This window comes from Psittacula echo (assembly GCF_963264785.1).
Source record: "Psittacula echo genome assembly, chromosome: 4".
NCBI classification, from domain to species: Eukaryota; Metazoa; Chordata; class Aves; order Psittaciformes; family Psittacidae; genus Psittacula; species Psittacula echo.
Window position 1 is genome coordinate 28,339,907 of NC_137738.1, and position 15,069 is coordinate 28,354,975.

The 15,069-nt window shown below is 39.8% G+C and overlaps 1 protein-coding gene across 3 annotated transcripts in view; it reads right to left on the reverse strand.

The window, feature by feature from the left end:
• ACTN2 (actinin alpha 2) overlaps positions 1-9,101 on the reverse strand; it is a gene marked incomplete at both ends in the record, with an annotated part of 68,923 nt that extends 59,822 nt beyond the window's left edge. For 2 of the 3 annotated variants that reach the window (XM_080616647.1, XM_080616646.1), the window contains one exon: positions 8,967-9,101. In XM_080616647.1, the coding sequence (XP_080472773.1) occupies positions 8,967-9,101 (135 nt within the window). The remainder of the gene's footprint in view (positions 1-8,966) is intronic. The other variant, XM_080616648.1, reaches the window with a different exon arrangement.
• Positions 9,102-15,069: the final 5,968 nt, after the last annotated feature.

A 15,069-nucleotide genomic window follows, 5' to 3' on the forward strand; every position in this document is an offset into this window, starting at 1 on the left:
TCTGACTGCCAAAATAGCAGGCTGATTCTCAGAGGTGCAAAATAGACAGAAGTTCCTCCTGACGTCAGTGGAAATGCCTGGGTGTTCAACACCTATAAAAAATACGAGCGTTTCCTTAGACACTTAAGGAATAATCACAGATACTAATTTTAGACTAGGGTAGTCACTGTCCACAGATTCCTGCTATGGTAGTGGGGGTGAACAAAGCTTTTCTAGGGGGATCTTCAGAGCAGAAACCATCTGCTCTAAATTAGATTCTGCCATTTATCAAAATAATGGATGGCTGGACTGATTTTCTCACTGGTTTTGAAGAGAAATAAGAACAAGCATCAGACTTCAAGTTGAAGGATTGTGACAGTTAAGAACAGTTGAGAGGAAGCATTTGAAGTAAAGGGAAAATCTTACCCATACCAAGTACAGTAAACACTTAGCACTTTCATCTGTAAAGCCAGTACTTCTGTATTACAACCATTATTTTTGAGATGAAGACATAAAGGGGTATTTCCTTACAACTCAAAAAGGGAAGTCCAGGACCAGGCACAGGAGCAGCAGTGCCCATTCTTGCACATAGGACATAAATTCATAAATTCTCACCTGTTAGCACACATATAAAGTTGAGGTACAAGTATACAAACTAACTAAACATTAGCCAGACAACTGTCAGCTTCTGCTTCCCTCTGGACAGGCTTTCTAAAGAATCAAGTGTATTTCCACAGCTACCGTTTCAAGTGGAACACCTCCTAAAAGATGAACATTGCATTTCAAAGTCTTCTGCGCATATCTGCAGATGCTCTGTTCTGCAGAGCAGTAACACCTGGCCTGTAATCATTTCATACCAGTAGTTTGAGGATTACTAGGACCATGCCATCTTGATCTGTATTGAAGAGTTACGTGTACTGCCAGCAGAAAGAACAACTACAGAATACGTACAGAAACAGTCACAGAGGGTGATCACAACACTGTATTTGCTAGTTAAATGATGTGGAAAGAGGTAACTTCTATCTTTAAATACCTGCCCGATTTTATCAGGTAGAAAAGGAGCACTGTATAGCACCTTTATAGTTATGATCAGCTTCATACATCAAGTCTCTCAACATGACACATATTTAAAACCAACAAAACTGGTGAAATTATAAGAACAAAAGTCACGCACTCTCTTCACAGCATTTCACGAAACAATGTTCTTCAGACACTGAAGAACTTAAAATCACCCTAAACTACTAGGAATGAAATTTAATTTAGGAGGAAATGAAGTGCTTGATGTGAATGCATTCTCCTTCTGGTATCAGCTGAGGTAAAAGATGCATAGCCATAAAAGACACATTCAGTGTCAGCAACTTTTCACTGCTCACAGTAAAGGAATACAATCACATTTACACATTGTTTATCCTGACAACTAGAGCTCAGAAGAAAATATGCTTGGCAGTAAAGCTATCCAAAACAACTCAACTTTGCCAACTGTGTAAGCACTTTTATATTTGTTTGCTTGCAAAGATATAAAATAACGTGGGAGGGATGTCTTTTGACTTGGGACAAACCTAAGCAACACAAATTTCCACCTAATTCTACTTCACCAACACGTTCCTTCCTGCATCATGTCCCTCTGCAGTCCAGATACAAATCCAGTGCATTCTTCTGTAAGCAGGCTCTGCAGTACAACTTCTAAAATACTACCATTATCATAGAATCATAGAATAGTTTGGGTTAGAAGGGACTTGAAGATCATCTAGCTTCACCCTCCACCATTCACAACTGAAGAAAATCCAAATGCTCAGTCACACTGAAATTAATTCAGTAGAACTGTACAGTGCTATACAGAAATTACTATCCAAACTAAACGTCATTAAATGAGATCAGAATTTACAACAGCTATTAAATTTATATTAGGCATTTGGTATACAATTTTTCCATTATAATGATGAAACCGCTTCTGTCTTGCTTGTAAGAGGATGGAAGGGGTTTGGTTGAAGATTTTGAACTGTGTTACCCCAGTGTTAAAGAGCAAAATTCAGCTTGCAGAGCTGTCTAAGTTTAATTTGGAAATTGATGATGTAATCATAGTATTTTCTTACTACGATTCATTAGTTTACAAAATATACCACAGCTCTGCTTTGCTTGCACAGGGCTATAAACTGTATGAGCACAGATTCCCTGTTTACTGCAGTCTCAGAGCTGAAGACTCTCAGTGCTCCTCCAAGCAAACACCTCCCATGCCTCTACAGCTCCCCAGTGACCCAAACACAGATCCACAGCAAGATGCAGGCTTCCTACCCCAAACAGATTATAGCAAAGTCCACTGCTTAACACACAGCTTTTCTCTAGCTCTTAAGCACCTTGGTTGCAGCTTATGGAAACCCACTTAGACCCATACTTTCTTCCAGACCTTATTATCTTACTAATTGGATCAGTGTATCTGCAGACATTTTTCTATACGAACTTCAAGGGAAGCTACGGTGTGTACTGTGAGTGCAGGCAGAAGGTAGTCTTTGCTTCCCATTATAAAATGGTTCTTTTTTCTTTTCATAACCATCCAGTTCTGTTGCTGGCAGATATTTGGGGGTGATTAGCAATTAGCAGCTGAATTAGGACTGTAGGAATTACCCATTTGATGACACTAACAAAAGCACACAGAGCCTGGAATGGGTTCAGAGGGCCATCTGAGTTTAAGCAAAAAATATAATATTCAGTAACATATTGATTTCTCACACTTAGTATAAAGAAAACCTTCCCGTTCAAAAGAAAAACTACGTCCATAAACATTTCTAGTTAACTGAATTTCATAATAGCTTTCTTTGAATTTTCCTTCATACACCAGCACCACAGTATTTAGGGCCCTCTTTAGCTGCACACCTTATTGACAGCTTCCAAGACAGAATATGAAGCACACTGACAAAATATGATTGTTCCACTATCTTTTCAGCAAGCTCCTCTCAAGCACCATTCCATGCAAATAACATCAGCAAGAGGAATTTAACATGTTACTATTTTAAAAAGCACTAATCTCTAAGAGGCCAATTGTACCGAACAAGCCATAAACACATCCCGTATTTCTATACAGAGTCCCTCTACCCTCATGGCAACTCTTCCTAGGTTGAGAGAAACTGCAACTTCATGCCCTTCTATTGCATCAGTGCCTAATGTTTAGGACAGTTGTAGTATTTGCTGAAAAATCAAGACATGATGTGGCAGAAAAAAACCCCTGAAGTCTGACCATTGACTACCAAGTTCTGAGTCAGACCCTATATGGGGCCATCTACCACTGAGAAGGTCACTCAAAGAGCACCCAGGATTCGAATGGAAATAACGTTTCACATGTGTGTTCTTTATGCTAGAGGTTTTGGCATCCACTGTTTGAAAACTTTTGATGCACCTGAAGGACAAGCATTTGGCCTTGGGCTCCTGAAACTTCATGTTACCAAAAGGCACACCAGCATCTATAGTGGTATGTATCATTTGGCAAGACATTGTTCTTCTACAGATCCTGCATTTCAGGCTATATAATTCCCAAGGTACCTATGTCATCCTAATTCTGTGCATAAACGGGAAGGGAGGCAAAGAACTACAATGTAGGTCTCAGTACAGCACATGATTTTCCCACTGACTATCATTCTCCTTTTGACTCTGGAGGACTTTCCTTCTAACAAATTAAATCCCCTCCTGAAATTAGTCCTAAATATACTCAACCCAGGACCACCACCTTTATAAGAAATATCCAACTGTTAACAGGTCAGTACTGGGAATAAGTAATGAGAAGGCTGATATTCCCTTAGAAAGGAGTGTACCTTTTGCCCCCCTCACACCTCCTACGTTCACTGCTGAGATGAATCTCTGTGCCTCCTCAACAATCCCATTGATGTTCCACATGGGTAAAAAGTCTCACCTCATTAAAGCCCTCGAGATGGATGCTTTCTCTGTGCGCTATGGGAGCTTAACCCAAACACTGCCTCCCCTCAAAACCACACCCAAACTCCCAACTTTGATTATCTCCAGATAATCTCTGTAAAAGGGCAAGACCTAGGCTGGAATGCCCTGGACACACTGTAGATATTGCTGTATTCTCAAAGAATCACAGAATGGTTTGGGTTGGAGGGACTTTTAAGATTGTTTAGTCCAATCCTCAAGTTTACAAGGGGGGTTTTCACCATTCACATACTCCACAACACTGGACTTCCACATAAATTGTGAAAATAGGGATGTTAAGTTCCAATTTATTCAGCTTTCATTGCACCCCTGAGCTTTCTTGTGACCCCTCCATGCTTCCATGCTGTATGGGTACTGGGACAGGAAGATGGGGTCTTTAGCTGGAACCACCTCATACTCTCCATTTACTACCTCTGTTTCTATTTTACTGTTAGACCTGCACTTTCTCCATGACAATGATCTCAATTCAGTGCCTCTAAATCCATGAGGAGTGGTTCTACAGTACTGAATTTTGCTAGTAGCACCCAGCCTCTCCTGCCAACATTTTTCTGCTTTACATTTCTTTTTCATTCATTCAGGCTTGGTTATTTCTCTCCTTCTCCTCCTGGTTGAAGCATAAAGCTTTCCACTACTTCATTTGTCTTCTCATTCACCAGTACACTTCTTCCAGGAAAAGGTTCCTGATAAGAAATCAGTTTAGATTCCATCCATAGAAGACCACACAAGCTTCAGAGTGAATCTAGGACACTGACTGTACCTCTATTTATAGACACTGAAGTCAGACTGAACACAAGGTCAACTTTTCTTTCAGACTGCAATGAACCTCTCAAATCTGCTGAACTTAGAAGTTGTAGCAACACTAGAAAAAGAAGGATGTTATCCACAATTCATAGTCCTGGTAGGTTCTTCCAAAGAATTTGCCATGCATGTAGCTTCCAAATGCAGGTTTTTGTTTTTTTTTTTTTTTTTTTTTTTTACTTATTTGTAAGGACAACAGGAGTTGTGTTACCAGCCAAAGGAGGTAATGCAGATAAATCCTTATAGGTCACACTGAAAATGTAATCTGCTATGTACTGCTGAAGACTGGAAAGACACAGCTTCTTTCCCAAAAATCTTTTCCAAAGTCCATACTCATGCACAGCATTCAGTGTCATCAAGAATATTTGCATTCACAGAGTGCAATATGAAGGTAAATAAATATTCTGAGTCTGCTTGTTTGTTCTATAGCAGCATGAAACCCCATCAAAATGGTCAGAAATTGCATTGACCTACATTAAAACCCATTCTGCATTAACAAAGCGGTGGTATCAGGGCCATAAAGCAAACTAGAATAAGATCTTTCATCTATAATAGTATCAGTAAGGCAAGAAGTATGTTTCTGTTTATTTCCTTACATGTGTTAATGCAGAAGTGTCACAGACATGTCTGAATGACTAGAGAAGACCCACATGAAATACATGGAACCAGTTGAGTGCTTTACAATACAACTGTCCTGAAGAAGAAATCACAAGCTTCAGATCTTTATACTGAAGGCTGAACACTTCCTTGAAAAACTAACAAACCACATTTCATGTCAAAGCTCAAAACCCCCACACTCCTCAAATAAAGTATTTATAGCAAAAGTTACAAATAAGAAAGAGCACCATTTAACACACAGCTCACTAAGCAGAGTTGGCAGTTCAAACATGTTGCAAACAGTATAGCACGTTCGCATTTTGAGTAGCATTGTTGTACTTGGTTTCCTAAGCTAAGGGATATTGCATTTTCCTATGTTCCTTCTAGTTACATTAAGACACAGGCTTAGTGAAAATTAAAAGGTTTGTGGAATCTGTTGAAATTTTTTGGAAGTTTAAGAAATAAATTTATCATCAAGAGAAGAGAAATGAGGTTTTAAGTCTTCTACTACGAGCTAGCGTGATTTTTACTCCCACTCCAGTCCATCAGGGTAGGGACTGAAAGACCACTAATCACTAGTCTGACATCCCATAGAACCAACCACTTCTATCAGTTGTTACAGTTATCACTGCTGTCATCTTTTTAACAGTGGAAAAACCAAGGTCTGAGGTGAGCTGACCTTGCCTAAGGTTACAGAGCAGAATGAACAAGAGAATCCCACCTCCTCTGGGCAGACTTTTTGGTTTCCTATATACTTTTGTATTTCCATGTAGTGCTGAAGGAACAAGGGACCACTTCCATAGATCTTTCAACTGCTGTTTAAGCACACGTGGCCAGTGGAAGTGTGCTGTGTCAAGTAGATTTCAGAAGTTTCCGATCTTATGCTTCCCATCTACATGTTTAGAAGTCACCAAGGCTGTAATTAGTTCTCTAATTATTTCCTACTGAAGACAGCATGCCCATCCAAAATATGACTTTTTTTTTTGTCATTCAGTCTGTCTTTAAAGTTGCTGCCTGAAACTTCCAACCATATGAACCTGTTTAAGTTTTCACCAATACTGTCTAATGCAGCAAATAGTTGAATTCTTGTATTTTCTTGATTTCTTGATTTGACACAGGCTAAATGTAACTCCAACTAAAGCATTTAAATTGTTGTTCACATGCAGGGAGACAGAGGTAAGCTACAACTCAGCCTCCTTTCCTATAGTGTACTTCATATTTAATCTGACATCTGCAACCACCAAGGAGCCTGGATTACAGCAGACCATAATACTCTATGAACCACGGTTATAATTAGGTGTCACGTCCATTGTAATCCTATGGACGTCATCATGTGTTACCAGCATCTGTTGACAGATCTCATACCAGGCATATCACTGAAATGGCAAGACTGGAGAGGGCAGCCCACAATAGAAACAATGGCGTTTATTTTTGGTTTGTTCCAAGACTATCTAATAGAAAATATATGCTGCCAACTGCCAGGGCTCCACTGAGATCACTTTTCAATATTGTATTACCAGTTAGAGCAAAGATCTGTGCCCATGTATCTACAATCTTCTCCTCATAAATAAGGAAATAAAGAAAGCACTTGCTGCAACCCTTTTAGCACCACTTTAAAAAAATACAGAAGCCTTGAAATTTTATAAAGTTTAGCATGCCCTTTACCACAAAAGTACCTATTTTTCATGTAATAATAAATTTAGGTTTCTTTCCAGGACAAGGAATGAGGATCCCCTCTCATGAATTTTATTTGGAAGTGGTACCACCTTAATATTAAAACTAAGCCAACATAAAGCAGCAAAGCCACAATCTTCCTACTCTGTGGAAGAAAAGCAAAGTTTGGTTTAATTTATCAACGTGGAAACCTGACTTTCTGAAAAATCACTGTCTGTTTGGAGGAACGGAAACAAAACATTTGCTATGGGGTCTTATACAAACTGCTCCCTGCTCTTCTGTAAAAGTCAAAATACTTACTGTAAAGAGAATCCAAATTAGCTTTATTTTTTATTATTTATCTGCACTGCAGGAAAACTGCACCTTAGTGCTATCTAGTAACCAGTGCATTATTTCTTTATTTTGAAAACAGAATTATCTGAAATGCTGGACAATTGAATCCTAATCAGATGTAATCAAGACTTGTTTTGGCTGAGCAGTTTCAAATCACTAAAGCACTGAAGCACCAAGATAATTCCCATTTTCACTAGAAAAAATAATAGTCCACCATCTAAATTAAAACAAATGTGTTGATGAGTACAGCTTAGTAATTGCTTAGGAGCTGCAGCAGGTGGTAGATCAACAAACGTGAACTTCAGCCTCCCCCAGAATTTCTCCCACTATACTTGTACAGGAGGATCCTAACAAGTGTAAATGCAAGAAAATGAATAAAACCACGTAAAACTCAAGAAGAAGGAAGGCTATAAGTAAAAACTGAGAGGAAAATACTGGCTCTACCAATCTTAATGGAAAGCAAACCCAGTGGCCCCAACAATTCTAACAGCTCTTTTATAGCTATACTTTTATAGTATTGCTTTTATAGAAGCTGTGATGGTAACAGTGGGCCAGACTGTCATCAGTAGAAGTTGGCAACTTCTACTAAGTGAGCTGCTCACAAAAAGTATATTCAACCTTCTTGTCTAGAGCACCATTTCTCTGAGTCCCCCTCTTTATTTTTTTCATTCTTGTAACCAGCAGATAACCTTTTAATCCCAGATCTGTCAGCTGTGCCTTCAGCATCACCTTTTACATTAGGAAGCAACAAATCCCTTACAACATTTGTTTTTTTCTATATGCTGCTTAAAACTCGGTGTTCTGAAATTAAATACTGCAAATATTACTAAAGTACCAAACCACTGACAAAACTACTGATGGGATATAATCTCTGTCTGTGTTCAGAAAAAGAGCATGGGCAGCACTTGCTTGTGCAATAGTTTTCTTACACTTAAAAGGCAAGAAGCATTTCTTCTGCAATGGTATATTGCAAGGAGTTTACAGACCTGTTTCTTCCCAGACAGTGAATTGGCATGTGGGAACCTAATCATGAGATACAGTTTTTCAGTTCTAGCCAGGATATATTTCTAGGCAATATTTTTCTTGTCAGACCATAGTCAGAATTAAGAGCAAATTCTAATAAAGCTGACTTGCAAGATTACAATTTCAAAAGTGATTTCTCAGTGTGTTCTTAGGAATACTGCAAAAATTTTAGCACACCAGTTGTGAACCATTCCCTGCATGTCCCTGTTTATAATTGCCATTTACTGCTTTTGAAAAGCAACCAGGCACAGACATCAGAGTTTGCTTTCTGAAAGGAAGACCCAGGAATTAAAGTTAAAAATTACTGAAATACCAATACATAAATATAGAGGTACTGACAGAATACTTCCAGTGTAATATAAAAAGAAACTCCTGACTCTCATCAATCAGTTTCACCTTACATAAGTTTTGTTTAAGAATTCAAAAAGTAAATACTTTCTCCTCAAAATATGGCATAGCTAATGTACATCATACACATACTTTATACAATGTAAAACATATTCCTTACAAAACTAGAAGCCCTTACTGTACAGCCCTGGCAATTCCAGATGCAGCATGGCAGTAAGAAAGGACACCGTTCCGCACAGAGGCACACACACAAACACACATTACTTCCAGACCTTCCTTTGCTGTTTCTCCCATGCTGGGTCCAGGAGCAGGTCCCTGTCCCATTCTTCTTCTTGGGTCATGTACTCATCTTCTTCATAGTTGTAGGTGTACTGCATGTTTGTATCTATCTGGTTCATGCTATTCATGCTACCTGGGGATCAGCTTCAGCTGCTGTGGCTTCTACTATGTTTTAAGTTTAGTTTACTTGCTGATGGGTTGTAAGTAGCAGTGTCTTTTTCTTTCTTTGTTTCTTTTTCCAAGGTGACAGGCAGTGAATACTGATGAGTTGTTGAGAGAAGCTGAAACTCTCAGGTAGGTGCTGACCTGTGGTGACCTTCCTTCCCTCTCTCTCCTGCCCCTTCTCTCTCTGCTACTGCTGCTGTATGTCCCTGCGGCTGACCCTCTGGAGAAGCCCAGCGCGGCTCATCGCTGCCGCTTATTATCCCCGCCGGGCTGTCACATGGCGCGGCGGCGGCGGGATCCAGCCCGCCTGTGGCGCGGCCAACACTCCCCGCACCACGGACGGGGCGGCGCCGCTTCTGTGCCGGACAGCGGGACCGCCTTGCGAGGGGGTAAGGAACGCACCGTCTGCAAGCGCTCTGCCAGAAATCAGTCAGCTCTTCTGCCTGTCTTTCCTTCCAGTTTGACAAAATACCTGCCTCCATCCCCTTTTTTTCCCTGCTGACATGATTTCTACTTCATCTATAATTTGCTAATGTAGTTGGACGCTGTTTCTCAATAGTCTGAAGTCCAAGTGGACCCTTGCGCCTCTTTACGTTTTCCTTTCCAGAGGAAGGCTCCCAAGAGCCAGTGCAGCCAAGGATACTCGAAAGATAAAACAATTTTCCAGTGGAGCTCAGGTTTGGCGTTAAGCCACAAAGTATGTGAGCAAAATGTAGAAAAGCAACATATGTCATTTTTGTGAGGAAATACGCTCAGTACATCCCGAGAAGCACATACAAAGGTCTCTGGAATTAGTAACTTTATAAATATGTGGCAGGAAGCATTTAGCTGTGCTTTCCACAGGGTAAAATCTGAAAAGCCAGCCCTGAGATCACTCATCCTGGCAAGAATGTCCCTTATCTCCCATGTCATACATATCATTTCAGTTGCCCTGGCGACAATGTTTCTTCTGGGAACTGGCAAGTTTACTAGGTTCTTCATGCATTAATGCCTGCACCTACCATTAGCCAAGGTCATTCCCTCCAGCAGTGTCCACACTGGATACAGTTCCAACCTTACCTAGAAAAAAGAAAATGCTCACAAAAGATGAGCTTTTGGAAGCTGTAAAAGACAGTCAGATACAAGGGAGAACTATGCTCAGTAGAGGCAACCAGAGGTCTCTAAGCCAATGTGAACGAATAACCAGTGCAATTAACATCATGTGTCCTCCACTTCCTATTGCTAACTAAAGCTGTGCTTTCTGCCAAGCCACCTTCTATTCCACGAGTCTATGCAATTTAGAAGAACATGCATACATGCACCACTAATACCTACCCATCAGATCAAAAAATGTCATAAATGCAGCACTAAGGTTGCAAACTGGAATTCAGAAGAGGATTGCAACACGTTTCATGCAAAGCAAGCTGAACTTCCAAAGACTGACGTATATATACTGCAAGATAAACAGTCTAAAAATCAAATTTCAAATCTAAGCAGCAAAGTCAGAACCACATGCTTTTCACCTGCTCAATGCAAATATTCTCAAGGTTGCTACATTTCCACCTGTGATGCGCATTCTCTTAGGATACTCTCAGACAATATCAAATAGCAATTACAAACCAAAATATTTAATGTATGCACACATTATGTGTATCCTGGTGTAATTTGTGTGGTTTATTTTTACAGCTGGGCAGACACGTGTAGATTGCGATGCATGTCCGATTTCAATCACCTAAATGGCTATGTAAACCTCTGAAGTCAGTAAAACCATTTCTTCTTATTCACTATACACAGCACAGAAGTTTCTAGAGGAAAAGCGGGAGAAGCCAGAGGAGTCCCAGAAGTACACATGCAAAGCTGTCTCCCGTGCAAAGAGTTCTCCTGCACTGCCAAGGCCTGTGACTTTTCACGCACTAGAGGTGAGCCACTGCAACCAGTTTGTGCCTTTTCTTAGCACTGCCTGCTCTGAGGACCTATTTGGATGAATCGTAGAATGCCATCATAGAATGCCAGGTTGGAAGAGATCTCAAGGATCATCTGGTCCAACCTTTAAAGGCTGATGAAGTCAGACAGTACCACACCACTCCCACTGTGCAGTACACGGGAGCTTTACAGGTACCGGTGGCTTCATACAGGGAGGTATTAGTTAAAAGCCACATTTTATTTGCTGACCCTTATCCTGTAACACAGGCCAGAGTGCTCACGTCATGAAATAAAACCTGAGGCACTATGATGACAAAGAGTATCCAGTCACACTACGGATTAGTGCTGGAGTGACCACTGTCCTAAGGAACCAATAGGTAGAACCACAGTATTGTTCATCTAGTCTGAAAAATAAAAAGATTTCAAGTTACTTCCAAACAGAAATAAACCCACATTTTTCTATAAGGTACAAATATTTCAAAAACCACTTTGTGTAGGTTATGTTAATTCATTTTGGATGAAAAAGAAAATATTTCAGAATGAAAAATCTGATTTGGTTTTTTTTAATTCCACATAAGTGGCTTCAGCTTCCTCAATGTGCATTTTGAGACAGTTGGGATGAAACAGCAAGCTAAAGAGAATATCCCCATTTTAAAAACCTGCCTATCTTGATGGAATCTGATCCATTTTAGGCTCTTTAAATAACTGCTTACTTCCCCTTAATCAGACAGCACGAGTAGGCAGGGGAGATATTTATAGATGGAGCTTTAGGAGGAGTATCTGGTGTTTTGTTTACTACTTTAATTTAATTTTATAAATGAACTGTGTGGATGGTAAATGGGAAGCATATGAATGGAGGTCCATAGTGGAAAGAGAGCCAAAATGGAACTCTGATGCCAAGCTTGAAGTGGAAAGGGATCTGCCTCTTCCAGCTCACCTAGAGAAAAGAAAGGTGCTCCCAGCAAAGTAGTTATGAATAAGGCAATGTGCTTCAATCAGCTTATTCCCACATCAGAGGTAGGTTAGGACTATCCCCGCTGAAGCTGGCAGAGCCTCACAGCTACAAACTATATATGCCTAAGGAGAAAGAAAATCAAATCAAAACGGAAATAAGAAAGCTGAGCAGGAAAGAAAGGACAAAAACTTAAAGCAGAGAAAGAGGAAGAAACACAGTAAACCATATATACAGAATTTTAAGCTGACATGGCAAGATATCCAAGCACCATCATGGTTGCCAAAAAGATCAGAAGAAATAAGGTAGCACAGGGAAGTCAGAAATGAAGATGGAAGAGCTGAATTGTCAACTATTTTTATCTTTTATTTGGGAAAAGGTGTGAGCTCATGCTAACATAAACGGTAGTAAGGGCCTACCCAGAAGAATGCTGTTACCCCAGGAGAACACTGTGCAACAAGATATCATTGCCCATGCATGAGAAACACTGAGAAGGCCAGAATTTTCCTAACAGCAGCAGCAGCCCTATGAGTGAACACACTCAGTATTTCTTATCACTGTTCCAACTTAGGAGGGATCTTTGAATCTAACACCACCTAAGTGAAAGCCTCCTGGCATGCTTTGCATTGAGCTCCTTGAGAATCAAAGGGCTTTTCTAACTAAAGGAAAACAGAGTTTTCACCTCCTGTGTCAACCTTTATAATTATTTTTTTTAATGAAATTGAAATTGTTTCACGCAGTTTATATCTAACACCCATTTGCTCCCCAAAAGCCATCACATCATTCACTCCAGAACTCACTCCTCTGTATTTTTGATGTTCATCAGACTTTCAATCCCTCTAATAAGCTTCTTGCTCTTCCTTCTCACAAAACCTTAGATTTTTAATAAAACTTCCAAAATGCTGAACATTGCAACAATGTTTCACCAGGTCATTCTTCTGTTTGAACTTTGTGAGATTTAGAATAAGAAATGAGCCAGATTTCTCTACTTAAATAATCACATGTGAAACAGGCAACTGATGTGAAAACAATTACCATTAGTTTTCACGTGTTACACTTCCGTGCATGAACACAATAGTTCACCTCTGCCAAAACTGTCTCAGAAAGGCCGTAGGAAAATAAAGAATCTTATGACATCTTCTGACATAAAGAGTCTTTAAGCAATCCTCTTTCCATAGGCACAGCCTGTTTCTTTGTGAAAAAGAACAGTAGGATGGTTTCTCAAGAAAGGAGTCAATGAAAGATAAAAGAAAATAAATTCAAAGTGATTGTCCTCTTGTGTAAACTGTTAGAAGAATCATAACAGTGGGGTCAAAAAGCCCTCTTATTTTCAAAGCATGTCATAACTGTCCCTAAAAATGTACTTTTGCTTGTGGTAAATATCCACTCATTTAAAGCTTAGCCAACAAATATCTGTTTAAAGATATTGATAATTTAGATTGGGCCAAAACGTTGGTTGTATCAAAAACGATGCTAAATCTCCCAGACAAAGCTAAACAGAATGGTGGGGTGTGCTATAAAATGTATTTAATTTTTATTAGTTTGGGAGAAATAGCCTTTCTTTTTTTTTTTTTTTTTTTTCTAACACAATAACCACAACCCATCTTCTTCAGTGTAGGAAACGTACTATTTTGTAAGTTTAGAAAAAACTTACAAAATGAGGAATTAAATCCAATGCAAAGACAACATGAATAAATGTTACACTCGCTTCATATTCCCAAAACAAACACATACAGAAGAGAGGCAGAAAGGAAGAAGAAAAGCACATTATCTGGGAACCAAACTTCTGATTTAGTCTGAACTAAGAAATGTTGAGGGCATTGCACATATTAGCCCTCCCGTATCTTGCAGCAAGAGGCACAAACTCTGACTGAAAAATACCCATTCTATTCCTACTTGATGATATTAACTATACAGAACCAAGTGTACATTATATTTTTTTAAAGTATATTGTTTCAAGTGACAGTTTGGAAATAAAAGCATAGAAATCTGAAAAAACCTGCATTGCTGGCTTCATAGTAGCAACTGACATTGTCAGAAGATCCCAAAGTGTTTCATCAGCTATATATAGAGACAACTTACTCTGTCCCTGAAATTCAGCCATGGATGAAGTGTAGCAAGAAGCATTTATAGGACAGACAAATACTACCAAAGCATATCTTCGGCTTCAGGAGTATGGAGAAAATGCTGACTGCGCTGAGATCACTGGCTTTTGCCAACCCTTTGTGTGAAATGAAAATCACGGGGCTGAGACATGGGATGATCCATACTGGTTTGACATATCCTGTGTGACCTTCAGCATGTCAATTCAGATAAAATTTTCCCCAAAAGCTAAGTGTTGGCCTATCAGACTATTCTCACTGACAGAAACAGAAACAAGCTTCTTGTGCTGCACTCTCCCATCTCTAAAATAGCGTTAGCAATACTTCCTTCGGTCCTTAATGTCCACCTACAACACAAGTTCTCAGGACTAGAGGCTTTTGCTGTCTAAAAGCCCTGAGAAGCCTACAGAACAATTATGTTTACAGCATGCTTTACCTGTCGTACACTCTTCATCTCCCTGTTTGTCTCTTGTGTCTATGTGTAGCCCGCACCAAAAAATGCCTAGCATTATGCTAGTATGTCAGGCTTGCTCAAGCATTCACAGTCCCTTATACTCTGGAGGGGATGTCCCTACTATTTGTAGGGCCACACTTGCTGCCTTGCAGCCTGCACAGCAGATGGTCCCGCTTCTTACAGAGGTTTCAAGGCAGACAGTAGTAGGAAACATTCAACATCTGGTCTCTGCCACAGTATCACTAGGCAGTAGTGTGCTACATAGTAACAATCAAAAACTGCAGTTCGAGTGCTGAAAGATGCAATACAGCAGAGGGCAAACCCCCTAGTGATGGCGACTGCCAGGCAGCGCTGCACAAGATCACCTTTCCTGAATGCGAAAAGCCCTCAGACCTCACATTCTAAGATATTTCTATTAAATATTTCAGAATAAACCATTATCCCTTCAGCTAGCCTCTTGTGGGTGCCTTTTGTGTTTAATGGTTCTCGTCTGGGTAGATGCAACTCACAAAGACAGATTA